The sequence below is a fragment of the Natator depressus genome, chromosome 10 (genome assembly GCF_965152275.1).
Source record: "Natator depressus isolate rNatDep1 chromosome 10, rNatDep2.hap1, whole genome shotgun sequence".
NCBI classification, from domain to species: Eukaryota; Metazoa; Chordata; order Testudines; family Cheloniidae; genus Natator; species Natator depressus.
In genome coordinates this window covers 17783386-17797026 of record NC_134243.1, presented here as the reverse complement: position 1 = coordinate 17797026, position 13641 = coordinate 17783386, and the positions used below count along the sequence as shown (strand labels likewise).

Here is a 13641-nt window from a genome sequence, read left to right as displayed (position 1 = left end):
ACGGGCCGCAGGTTATCCACCACTGCCCTACAGTGGCTCTCAGTGACAGCGAGCACAGCCCACAGCAGGGAAGGATTTATCCATGAACCTGCATCTGCAAGAAAGGATCTCCCAGAAGTTGCAGATTCACAAATGAATTTCCAGCCGTTTCCATTATGCACAATAATTTCTAATTTCATCTCCTTTATGATAATGTTCTTTTAAAGCCAAAATGGTGGGCTTGGTTCAGGTCTGTCTTACACCAATGTCAACCAAAAAGAATGTCACTGAATTTACACCAGTGTAATACAGGTATAAGCAAGACTAGAATCAGATCCAATGCCTTGTCAATCTAGAGGGTGCTTTAGTACAGAATGATCATGGCTATTTAAAAACCACTCATTAACCCCAAACAAGCAAAGGAACCACAAAAACAAAGTAGAAATATTACATAATAACCGCCTTATAAATTCCATTACCTGCGAACTGGGAACAAGGGCCTTCCACCAATGTCCGCCCTTCACAAGGTCAACTTCATTTAATGGCATTGACACTTTGCCTATGACACAGTGGCGTGAGAATTTGTCAAAATCCACTATGGTTAAAAGTAGAGTTCTTCTTTGGGCTTCTAAAAATGGGATTTCAAAGGTGTATCTCTCCTCAAACACTGGGTTCTGGGTTTTGCGTTTTACTCCTGTCTGCTTGGAGTTCTTCTGATCTGGAAGGAGGCAGATCTTGACATAAGGGTTGGAATGAGCCATATCTTGTCTTGAACCGTCATACGAAATTGGAGGAGGCAGATCTCTAGCCTCAATTACCCTCACTATTAGATAATTATGCAACAGATCATACTGTGTGCTAAAATGCAGCATGCCCAATTGGTACTTCGATAAGATTTCCTCATCTGTCAAGGAGTCCATGTCATCACTATTAGAGTCAAGAGAGTAGAGTCTTGGTTCGAATTTTCTAAAATAGTCATCTGGGGTATATGTTTTTCTCAAGACAGATGGCTGAACTATTTCTTTTTTAGCTCCTATAATTCCAAACTCAATAGGTTTAATGTCAATTAGTGGAGAACTTGGCCTTCTCGATTCTAGACCTAGGCAAAAGAAACATACAAATAGCAATGTCGGTAACTGGAAAGATGTGATTATATCCCAACTTAGTCTCTGCCCCAAAGCTCTTACAGTCTGTCTTTTTGTTCTGTTTGTACAAAGCCCAGCACAATGAGGTCTTGGCCCATGACTGGGGCCTATCTCAACACAAATAATAAAACAAACAATAATAATATCATAACTAGTTAATATTTAAGTGCAAACATCAAATAGATGTCTGCCCCCTACCCCTGTCTAACTCTGTGATTCTGCCTCATTCATCCTTTAGCAAAAATATAAGTTTGGCCCCTTTCACAGTCTCTTTGTGGAACAGTTTAGGATTTTAATCAACATACCTTAGGCTTGACTTGGATCTCTCTCTAAAAGCAGGCACTAACCTAAGCTTTGGTCTACTTGGGAAATTACGTTAATATTGTACGGCTGACAGCCTTACTTGAAATCCGCCTTGTGAGGCTGTAAGTGGACCGTGATGTATCTGAAGATGATCGCCTTCTGTCAGGAGAAGAGTCTTGAGGAGTTGGAGGCGGCTCACTGGTTGTGTTATCAGAGTCTCCATCTTTGTCCTCATTTTGATTGCTTATCCTGTGAAAATGAAAGACCTCTGGATGTGTGAATCCAGTAAGTGTACTGTACACATAATGAACAGGATAAAAAGCCCTCTTCTCTGATACTTTAGATTGAACCCTGGATGAATATCATGGATGCTAGAGCCTATTTTCAGATCTAGTTGGAAAACAGAAGAGTGCTGAGCTCTGTGGCTTCAGGGCCCTACAAAGCATGGATTCTCTATCCTTTCTTTTGTCTTTCATACTTCTTAAAATGCAATGAAGCTTACTAGCAACAGTAAGGATATACACCAGTATGCACTTTAACACACATCTATACAGATGTGCTCATGTTTCAAATACATGCATGCGATACAGACCTTGTGGCATTATTGATTTATGTAGTGAAAATATTTATACCATTACTTACTGCTGTATATTTAGGATATAGTCCTGGAATTATGGCTTTCATTAGGATCAGATAGTCACATTATTAATAGCATGGGAAATAACCATGATCAATCTTCTCACATCATGTTTAATATCAATATATGGTGGTAAATGAGGCATTAAGTTTTGGAAATGTGGCCCTGTAAAGCAGGATTTGTTGACATACCTTTTAAGCAGTTCCTGTCCCCTTTTTATTCACTCTTTTGCATAACTGGATAAGACAATAATTCTGCTATATCTTGTTTTATTTGTGGGAGATATATAAATAAGCAAGAAAGGTTACACACCCCTCACTGAAACTTTGTGAAGGTTTAAAATGCACAAAGTGATTTTGAGAATGGGATCATACAAAAGTCCACAAGCAATCCCCTTGTCAATTTAAATCTTCTACATAAAGTAAACTCAGTGAAAATCTCAGCCTCCCACAGATTGCAGCAACTCACATTAAACAGAACAAATCAGAACCTCTTAAGTGTTCCCCTCAAAGAAGAGCAAGAGCAGACACGAACAAAAGTCTATAGTTCAAGATTCTAATGTCAGTTGCACTGGTAACAGTCTGGAATATGTCCAATGAAGTCAATGGAAGAACAATTTTATACTGACATAATTGAGATCAGAATCTCACTTTTTTTTTTAAAAAACAGTATTCCATTCTTTATAGTGTACCAAGATAAAATACACTTTTCTGGTTAAGCCACAAGACAAAAGAACACTCAGAAAATAGAAATTGGGCACAGCCAAAGTTCAGCATGAAGTAAGCAAATCAGATAGGAGCAGTGCTTGAATTTTGCTCCTCATTCATTCTTTCTATATTTCTGGCTATGCCAGGTATAAGATGCATATGTTGAATCATTGGCCTCACAAACCACTAATGAAACTAGGCTGATAATATTCTGTAGCAAGTAGTAAACTCAAAAATCTAAAACCAAATTTAGGAATAGACTAAAAATGGATTCCAGATCTGAATCTACCTCTCCCCCAAGTTTGGGGGAAGAAGTTCAGATCTGGATCTTGTGGTGCTTGGAGAGCTGAACCCACCTGAGCTTCACAGTCCATTGATATTTAATAGATTTTTGATAGAAAATTAAAAACATACATTAAATGGACAGATAATACCCAACTTTCAAACACAGGTTGCTCAAATCCTTCAACTGGATATAAAAATCAATATTTAGGAGCATAAAAGTCTGATTTTCATGCCAAGAAACGGATTTGAACATACTTATTATGATTCACATGCCTGAAAATTAAACCTACAGAATGGGGGGCAAAGCAGGGGCAAAAAGAATCAGAAAAAAATCATTAAGGATATTTTACACGTGCTAAACATAACGGTGAATTAACTAAGTAACAAGCAGGTGACCTTTTGCAGGGAAATTGCTACCAAACCACGATAATTTTTCCTCAAATAAACTTTGGCTGTGTTTGGAATAGCTCTGTTCGTATTTAATCAGAACCTTTGGTAAGGAGAATTGAGCTCTAATTTCAGTTTAACCTTGCAGAACACACAGTATTTATCTTCGAGTTTTTATGTAGGAGATTTCATAAGATGCAGAGCTGACAAGCATCCCAATTCCCTCCCAATTTTTTTCCTAAGGCTAGGAAGCAAACAATAATTATGAAATAACAATAAGGATTGCCATGTGTGCAAGTCAATACAATTAGATTTGCTTCAGCAAGCTAAACATACTTCTTTTAACATTGACGTTGTAGGGTGCTGTAAAAATTCAGGAAGTGCAAAAAGTCAACATCTACCAAAATAAATTACTTAATTTCACAGCAGTTGGGCCCAATCCTGCTTCCCTAGCATACCCAGAGCTTCTACTACAACATATGGGAATGTTGCTGATGCAAAGAATGGAGGATCGATGCAGACATTAACAAGATTGCTCCCATTCATCTAGAGACCATGAGAAGGATTGGGTGTGAGGGAAAAGCACGCCCCATATGACAGCAATGGCCATGTTAGGTGGACAAGGATAAGAGGATTAGGCACTCTTAGTTGTGAGCCTTCAGGCATTTTTAGATACTTTTTTTTTTTTTTGGGGGGGGGGGGGGAAGGGGCAGGGAGAAAGGGCAACACAAGAAATGTACTTGTTCCCCAAACTCAATACATTGAGGCAGAATGTGAATCTTTTTAAATCCAGGTCCTAATTCAAGGTGTTATACTGCTGCCCAGCACTATAGTATGGAAACATCTACCATGCAAAAACAATTAGTGTAACGAGACCTCGGAGCAGTTTTGAAATACATATACACATTAAAATAGCTCATTCACAGCTCAATTCTGCAACTCTTACTCATGTTGAGTAGCACTTACTCATGTGATGAGTGCAGTACTGCAAACTCCAAACATTTAGAAACCTCCCTGCACCCAAAACAACAAGACCAGGCAAAGGACACCACTTCTCTCTTTTAACTCCTGAGGTGTCATTCTGTCCCTCTCCATTCTCCTCTCCAACTTTCCAGCCCTCCCCTCTCAGTCTCCTTACCCCCTATACATATATTCTCTCCCTTTCCCCTCAGTCACCCACATTCTCCCAGCATACCCCCAAATCTCCTTCCCTATGCCCATTTTCCTTTAGTCTCTCTCAGCCCCCCTTCCTTCATATTCCTTGGATAAACTCAGCTGCCGCCGCCACCACCATACTTTCCCCTATCCCCGGGCTGCATACAGGAAACAGAAGCTACCATTTTAGCTGAGGGCATCTTGGGTTCAGTCACATGAAAAGCAATGGGAGACAGCAGCCATTTTGAAGCATTTTGCTGCCCAGCTTCTAGAGACAAGAATTTTTTTAAAAAAACAAACCAAACCAAACCCTAAACTTGTAAGATTTGTGAAAATATCATAAGAGCTGAGGACTTTGATAGTCCCTAGAGGGCTGCTGGCCTGACTATATGTAAAACAGCATAAGAAAGGATTGCAGAATAGGGCCCTTTAATATAATTTTCCACTATTATTTATGGCAAAAGTTATCCAGGAAGGATCCTTGAGGCAGCTGAACCGGCACGGATCCATGACATAGGTGGAAGGGAGTACTTCTGGAGCCCACAAAGGGGGTCCACATTGCAAAGTCCAGCTCCCCAAAGGAACTGAAGAATCACCACACAGGTGGGTTAGCAGGGGGCCAGAGAAGGAACAGAAGCCCAGAGGTGGGGGATCTACCACTACACGGCCCCAGTGGCCACATGGGGAGAATCAGAGATGGTTGGAATTACTGCGTCAGGGCTAGGGTTGCCATTTTCTAATCGCACAAAACCGCACACCCTAGCCCTGCCCCTTCCCCGAGGTCCCGCCCCCCCCCCCCGCTCACTATATTCCCCCTCCCTTGGTGGCTCACTCTCCCCCACCCTCACTCACTTTCACTGGGCTGGAGCAGGGGTTGGGGTGCGGGAAGGCTCTGGCTTGGGATGCGGGCTGTGGGTTAGGGCCGGGGATGAGGTGTTCAGGGTATGAGAGGGAGCTCTGGGATGGGGCAGGGGATTAGGGTGCAGGTAGGGTGAGGGCTCCAGCTGGGGGGGGGAAGGCTCTGGGGTGGTGCTGGGGATGAGGGGTTTAGGGTGCAGAAGAGCATAAGAACGGCCATACTGGGTCAGACCAAAGGTCCATCTAGCCCAGTATCCTGTCTTCTGACAGTGGCCAATGCGGTGCCCCAGAGGGAATGAACAGAACAGGTAATCATCAAGTGATCCATTCCTTGTCGCCCATTCGCAGCTTCTGGCAAAGAGAGGCTATAGGGACACCATCCCTGCCGATCCTGGCTAATAGCCATTGATGGACCTGTCCTCCATGAATTTATCTAGCTCTTTTTTGAACCCTGTTATAGTCTTGGCCTTCACAACGTCCTCTGGTAAGGTGTTCCACAGGTTGACTGTGTGCTGTGTGACGCAATACTTCCTTTTGTTTGTTTTATACCTGCTGCCTACTAATTTCATTTGGTGGCCCCTAGTTCTTGTATTATAAGAAGGAGTAAATAACACTTCCTTATTTACTTTCTCCATACCAGTCATGATTTTATAGACCTCAATCATATCCCCCCTTAGTCACCTCTTTTCCAAGCTGAAAAGTCCCAGTCTTATTAATCTTTCCTCGTGTGACAGCTGTTCCATACCCCTAATCATTTTTGTTGCCCTTTTCTGAACCTTTTCCAAGTCCAATATATCTTTTTTGAGATGGGGGCAACCACATCTGCATGCAGAATTCAAGATGTGGGCATACCATAGATTTCTACAGAGGCAATATGATATTTTCTGTCTTATTATCTATCCCTTTCTTCATGATTCCCAACATTCTGTTTGGGCGGGAGGGGGCCTCAGGGCTGGGGCATGGGCTTACCTCGAGCGGCTCCCAGGTAGTGGTGCAGCTGGGCTAAGGCAGGCTCCCTGCCTGTCCGGGCTCCGCACTGTGCCCCGGAAGAGACCAGCAGGTCTGGCTCCTAGGCAGGGGGCCAAGAGGTTCTGCACACTGCTCTTGCCCACAGGCACCGCCCCCCAGCTCCCATTGGCCACAGTTCCCAGCCAATGGGAGTACGGAGCCAGTGCTCTGGGCGGGGGCAGCACGCAGAGCCCCATGGCCCCCCTGCCTAGGAGCTGGACCTGCTGGCTGTTTCCAGGGTGCAGCTCAGGGCCAGGACATGTAGAGACTAGCCTGCCTTAGACCCACAGCACCACTGAACAGACTTTTAATGGCCCGGTCGGCACTGCCACCAGGTTCCCTTTTCGACTGGGCATTCCTGGCAACCCTACTCAGGGCCTGCCACTCCACAGATCAAGTGAAGATTTCTTCTATCCCACCCCTTCTTGGAGCCCCTACTAAGCCTAGCCACTTGTCCCCAAGTACTCGATCATTTCTGGAGCGTATCTTTCTAAGTCCAATAAAGTGGTCTCATCATTTTGTTCACCTGCACACGATGTTTCCTTATTTAGCAGTGATTTTATTTCCAGTTCCCATTAGCTGCAGATAAATGAGTTTCAAAGCATAATTCTGACCCTTAAAAAACTGCTCCCTGTTTAAGAACCACTATAAAGCTCTACTGCTAACCTCTCTGCACCTTCTTTCTACACTAATTCAAAACAATAAATAAGATACTGTAATTCAAACAGAAAAGGATGAATTTTATATACCATTTACACACAAACCTGACAGATCTGGCAGGGAAAAAAAATGAAAGCAAGGAAGCTCCCAGGGGAGAATGATACTGATCACGTCTTCCTAGCTGTCGTCCAGCAACACAGCGAAATGTGGTGCATTAGGGAAGCAATTAAGGGGGCACCTCACCTGTTGTGGTTTCAGAAGCACATTACACATTTAACTCTTGAGTAGCAATTACTCTGCTGCTATGGGAGGCAGTGAGGCCTTGCAGCTAAAGCACTGAACTGGCACTAAGGCTCCTGCTCTGCCAGTGGCCTGCTGGGTGACCTTGGGTAAGTCACTTCGCCTCTCGGTGCTTCAGTTTCCCCAGGTGCAAAATGGGGATAACAATACTGGCCTCCCTTGTAAACTGCTTTGACATTGTTGTTGTTTTAGGATCAGATTTTAAAAGCACTTAAGTGACACAGGAACACAAGTCCCATTAGAAATTCAGTTTTTCTAGGGGATATACTCTCTTATGTCACCTTGGTGTTTTTGTAAGGTTCCCCCTTTAGCCTGGTTAAATCAGACTAACATTAATAAGATCAGTATCTATTTCTTACTCTTATAAGCCTCAAAAACATTCTAGTAGATATTGTTTAGTTTCAGTGAATGCTGATTGTATGCTATTTTTCTGCCTAGAATGATATCTTACAACCAACCTAAGCCTTCCTAAGAATACAGATTTATCCTGGAAATAGCTAAAGTTAAGTGTGATTTCAGCCATTTTCCATGGGGCTCTGCATGGGCTCACCAACATGCAACAAATTGCCGAATTAGGGCCTGTGCCTGAACCCCTATCTGTCTGAACAGTTATCTGGTGTATTACATACTGTATGTCTATCTATGGTTAAGGCAGATCATAAGCTCCTCTGGTAGGAACCTTGTCTGTTATGTGTTCATAAAATACAGTGCATGCTCTAAGTAATAATAAAATAATAAATATAGGTCCTCCTACATAGTCACTTGACTGGCAGTCTGGAAAATTACAGCAATCAAAGGGCTAAAGAGCTCAAAATAAACAGTCCAATTTAGAGATTCAACAAAAATTCAAATGAAATGTATTGTTCTCAGCATGGAATACAAAGCTAGGTCAATTACCAACTTGCTGTGTTGGCTTGCAGGATAGTTTCTGACTTAAGAATTGGGGTAGCTATATTTCAAAGAATCCAGCTACCTGAATTAGCAGGACATGTTGTTTAGCTTTGCTGCAGTTACATGCACTCTTTATATAGGTATATACACTCCTAACACCGACTCTTCCCACGAATCTCTTTTTGTATATATGCCATTAGCCAGGTGTGTGGCATTTTTGGATTCTTATGGCCTCATGTTTATGCCCTCACCACAGCCAAAATAACATTACCTTTGTCACCCTGCTATAAACTGGAGATAACATTTGCTTAATATGCACATCTAAACTTACAGCCAGGCTGGCGTCTGTGCAGGAAAAGGTCCCAGGATTTCAACTTCATCTTCGCTCGACTGACAACAGCTACAGTCAAAACACTTCTGACAACAATTTCTACAAGTCCATCTGCACAGCAAGAGATCCAAGAGTCTAGAGAGCAGACCCTGAGGCCATTGGAAACCAAAGAATAAGATTACAAACAGTAGATCATCGGTGAGAAATAACACTCAGCTGTATTTATGTTTTGTGTCTCTGCAGCAGAACATTTGGAACTATATTTATTCCATTTATATAAACAGACAAGTGCCGTGCAGTTACTGGCACAATCTCACTGAAGCCATAACTAGGCAGGGAAATAAACATTCACTGCAGGTATTTTCTTTTATAGAATTATTATGTACGTGGGCGAGAGAGCGATTTACAAAACACTATGCCATAACAATATGCTAGAGCAGAAACATGCCCATTATTTCACCCACATTAACAAACTAATATATCAACAAATGCATGGCAGAGAGAAGAAAAAACTGAAGACCTCAATTTAATTTCACAAGTTGTTGCACAGCTGAAAAAACCTAACACAACAATATGAAGGTATTTTAATACTGTAGACATGTAACCATATGATATTCATATGCTCCATACATGCAGTATTACAGCCTCAAATTTGTCAGCAAAATGTATCAGCCTAGGTACAAAATCTTGCCTGACTCTTACTATGATGATTAATTTATTGAAAAAGCTAATGATTTTTTTAAAAAACGTTATTTGCCCTCGGTGAGTATAGAAGTGCCCCGGAGAACAGAATTTTGTATGGTGGCAGTAGTAACTCCCTAACAGTGCTATTACATTTATTACATGCACACACATTATATATATATGTAATAATGTACACAGGTTAATGTATACACTTAGCCTGCGTATATATGTTTATAACATTATAACGTAACATATAAATATACGCAGGCTAAGTGTATACATTTATAGCAAGGGAGAAGTACATCCCAAGAAAGGAACTGTCTGAGGAAGCCACAGTTCCCTTCCTTCTCCCCCTTGCGTCAAGAGGGTATAAACTTGCTGGTGGCTTATACCAACGACAAATAACTACCCCACTCCCACCACACCCTCTAAGCTCAGCTTGCTGGTGCACTGGAGAGAGAAGGAAGGAGGCATGAAGCCAGGGTTCTGCTCATTCCCCATCCACCCCTACCCACCTTTCCCAGGTAAGGGGTGGGGGGAGAAGAAAGTGTTTGTAAGAAGGCTTGCAGAGCAGTACATGGGACACAGACAGACAGATTCTAGCTATCTGTACTCAGTGATAGGTGAAAACCCAGAATGCATTATGAAACCCTCACAAAGTCAAAATTTGAGAATAGCCTTTTTAAAATTGTACTAGAAATTATTGAATTGTATCATGTTTGCAGTGTTCAACACTGTCTGTACAAGGAAGCAGTCCGCACTCACTGGGAGGCCTTCACTGGGAGCACAGGGCTGCAGAGGACAGTAGCAGATTGATAGTAAAACAAAATTTTATTCCACACCTATAAAAAAACTGAATTTTTCCGGTATTCGAAAAGATTAATTTTTCTATAAATGAACCCCAGAAATCAGAAAAGCCACAAAGCAAGGAATCTGGCGTACCATCTATACCTACGGCATTAGAAAAGATTCAGAAAATGCAGGACAATCTCCTCTGGACGATGAGATGAGACAGAATAGGGAATGAATCATCAGATTAACTCACCTCATTTATCGGTTCCAACTGTCCTTTTAGATATCCATGATGAAGCAAAGGGGAACAAAATGAAAAAGACAAAACCAGTTTAGCAATGCTCAAATAACTCTAAATTAGCATCAGCCAGAGAACAATTTCTTTAATTTCTCAGGACATGCTATTTCCCAAGCTTGTCGTAATTAATTTTAGGGGAGGGGGAAGAATCTCCTGAAGGAGCAACAATGTCGTCTTCTCCCCTTCCCTTCCTGCTGCTCACCCTTCCCTAGGAGGATCCCACCACTCTCACTCACCCCTGTTTACAGCAAGAGAAATGTATGTATTGCTTCTGCTACCATCCCCCTCCCAGGAGACATCATGTGCAACCACACTCTTCATGTGTCCTTAGGAAATTACTTCATTTCTACAACTACTGTATTTACTGCATCAGTAGCAAACCACATCCTGGTCATAGATACACTGCGAGCTCCTGGTAATAGAGACCCTGATCTCAGTTCAGTTCTGGCAAAAATGGTTGCAACTCCAGAGATATTAAGACCAACAGTTTCAGAAGTGGACACTAATTTTTGAGTACTCCCATTTCTTAAGGGGCTTGCTCTCCCAAAAGCTTCTATTGGCTATACTCTATGGAAAACATAGACAATACAACTTTTAAAAAAGAAACTAGATTAGATTAGATTAAATTTAGCTCTACAATGGCTTCCATAGAAAGCATTTTAACACAAACATCCATCGCCACGTTCTCACAGACCATTGCTTAGTGAAAATTCTGCCACCTGTATGAGGTAAGGATGCAAGGACAAAAGTGCTGTATTTTGATATGGCTACACCCAAAAATCATTTTTAAAAACCCCAGGTTCTATCATCCCCCAATTTACATACTAAGGTCCACACAAAACTGGTGTGGCTTATTCCAAGCCTGCACTAAAATTTCTATGCTGCATTAAACCGGATCCATTGGATTCATGCCCTGCAGCCAAACAGCCCAGCATGTAGTGTGAGAAAAGGCCATGTGGCATGAGGGAGTGGGGTGTGGTAACTCCAGGCAGGCCTGTATCAGACAATCCACCTGGCTAAAATGTATCAGTCGTGCAAGAGAAGCATCAAGTAAAACAACCTAGATCTGCTTTAAAATAAAATAGGTCCTTGGGCAGCCAGGACCCCAGGAGCATGAGCAATGCTACCCACAGACTCCATCATAAAGTAACTGGAGTTCCATCCTGACTGTGTGCTCAAACTCCCGCAGAAACCCTAGCCAGGCACACAGGAGTGACGACAGAGACTCCAACAGGCAGGAACTAATCACCATAGCACAGCAGAAGCAAATGAACAGCCAGTGCCATAAAATACATAAATGCACAGATCCATGAAATAAAAGCAAACACAAACAGCTGTCTGTGTTCATGCCAGTCACATGCAACAGGGGGACTAGCTCTGGGGGAATGACAAAGGTTTATAGAGTACAAATGATGTGATTGCCAGCAGGTGCTGGGTAAGCTCACTTGGAGTTTAAGAACATGGACACTAGAACAAACCCAGCACATAGAGGCAGCCATGACATTGGCCTAGTCCACTGGGAATGCAAAAGGAATACCACTCAACTTACAGCTGCTGAGCCTAGGCTTATTGTACCAGATCTGCCCATTCAAGGTCAACTAGGGTGACCAGACAGCAAATGTGAAAAATCAGGACAGGAGGTGGGGGGTAATAGGAGCCTATATAAGAAAAAGACCCAAAAATCAGGACTGTCCCTATAAAAATCGGGACATCTGGTCACCCTAAGATCAACTCTTCAACCCAGGAGCATAATCCATTTGGGAGTCCTGGTGCCATAAACAAACCCCCATCACAAAACAACACATTGTATGCGTATGGTGGCCTAGGGGCCCCTGCACAGTCATTGCTGCTTGATGACCTTGCTGACAGCTGTTCCTTGCTACCTTGGTTTCCAGGATCTGCCATACGTGGGGCTGTTTTTGCTATCTTTACCCTTACATTCCCTGTGCCCCATATACTGCTGTGCTTAGCTGTTCCCTGCATCCTCCAAATCAAGTGTGACCAGCATTTTTAAGGTGGGTGATATTGCACAGCCAGGGCTCGCTTTTTCTAGCGTGAATATACGTACATACATGCATGTATGGACATATACATGTCCCCTCTGCTTCTGTACACTTTGGTCAGTTGGGGATGACAGGGCTCCAGTACTACACCACTGATATTACAGATAGAGGGCAAAGAACATTAAGGGTGGCATTTTCAAAAGAGCCTGGCTTAGGAACACAACTCCCAATGAAAGCCAATGAGCCTTGTGCTCTTAAGTCACTTATGTACTTTTGAAACAATAAATCGTAATACTTCACACACACACAAAGCCTGACCTAAAGCCCAGTGAAATCAATTCAAAGATCCCTACTGACTTCACTGGGCTTTGGATCACCATAGTATCTTTCATCCCAGGATCTCAAAGCACTTTTTAAATATTAACTAATTTGCAGTCAGTACACCCCTGGGAGGTAGGTCACTACTGTCATGATCATTTCAGAGATGAGAAACTGAGCCAAAGAGAGGGTGACTTACCCAACAGCATTTTACATCCACTGTGCACAGATGTCACTGTCAGTGACTATGCAAGGCAGTGGAGAACCAAACCAAGTCATTGGCAGAGCTCAGATAAGAAGCCAGATTTCCTGGCTAACATCTTCCAGGAGTTTTTAAACTATAAAACCATGGGTATCAAAACTCATTCAGGGGAGCAGGTGAAATTACATTTTTAATTATACACCATGGACCCAGTTTACAGCATTAGGGTCTCATATACACAACAGCCTATCCACCAAAGTGCTCCTTCTACCCTGGCACAATTACACGATGGACAGGCCAGGCTGGGAGTAGTGACAAACCTTGGGGCTCGAGGCCCCCTGCCCATCTAGCTCCCAAGAGCCCCGGAAAGTAAGGACAGCTTTAAGTGAGTGTTGGTTTTCATGGCCTTGGGCAAGTTGAGTGGGTCCCTGTTTTGAAGTTCATAGTTGGTGGTAATATGTCGGTATACCACATTGGGGTGAGGGTCCCTGTGTCTGTGTCCACAGCAGGTCCCTTTATCGGTGTGAGGGACCGCGTTTCAATCTCTGCAAGGATTCCCATATGTGTGGGAGCCCCCACTTCTAGGCTTCCACGGTAGGGGGAAGGTGTCTCACGTAGGTGGGGTTCCTGAGCCTGCGTTCTCAAGGGTCCACATGACAGTGTGAGGGGCACATCCCATCCCTGCTGGTGTTTCACAG

The 13641-nt window shown here is 42.9% G+C and overlaps 1 protein-coding gene across 9 annotated transcripts in view; it reads right to left on the bottom strand.

Annotated features, from left to right (window-relative positions):
* SYT17 (synaptotagmin 17) overlaps positions 1 to 13641 on the bottom strand; it is a 110592-nt gene that overhangs the window by 59539 nt on the left and 37412 nt on the right. For 4 of the 9 annotated variants that reach the window (XM_074965378.1, XM_074965380.1, XM_074965379.1 and 1 more), the window contains 4 exons: positions 10376 to 10393; positions 8647 to 8795; positions 1528 to 1676; positions 459 to 1078 (listed from right to left, as the gene is read on the bottom strand). In XM_074965378.1, coding sequence (XP_074821479.1) covers positions 459 to 1078; positions 1528 to 1676; positions 8647 to 8795; positions 10376 to 10393 — 936 coding nt within the window. Of the gene's footprint in view, positions 1 to 458; positions 1079 to 1527; positions 1677 to 8646; positions 8796 to 10375; positions 10399 to 13641 lie in introns of all 9 variants that reach the window. The other 5 variants (XM_074965386.1, XM_074965382.1, XM_074965384.1 and 2 more) reach the window with 2 other exon arrangements.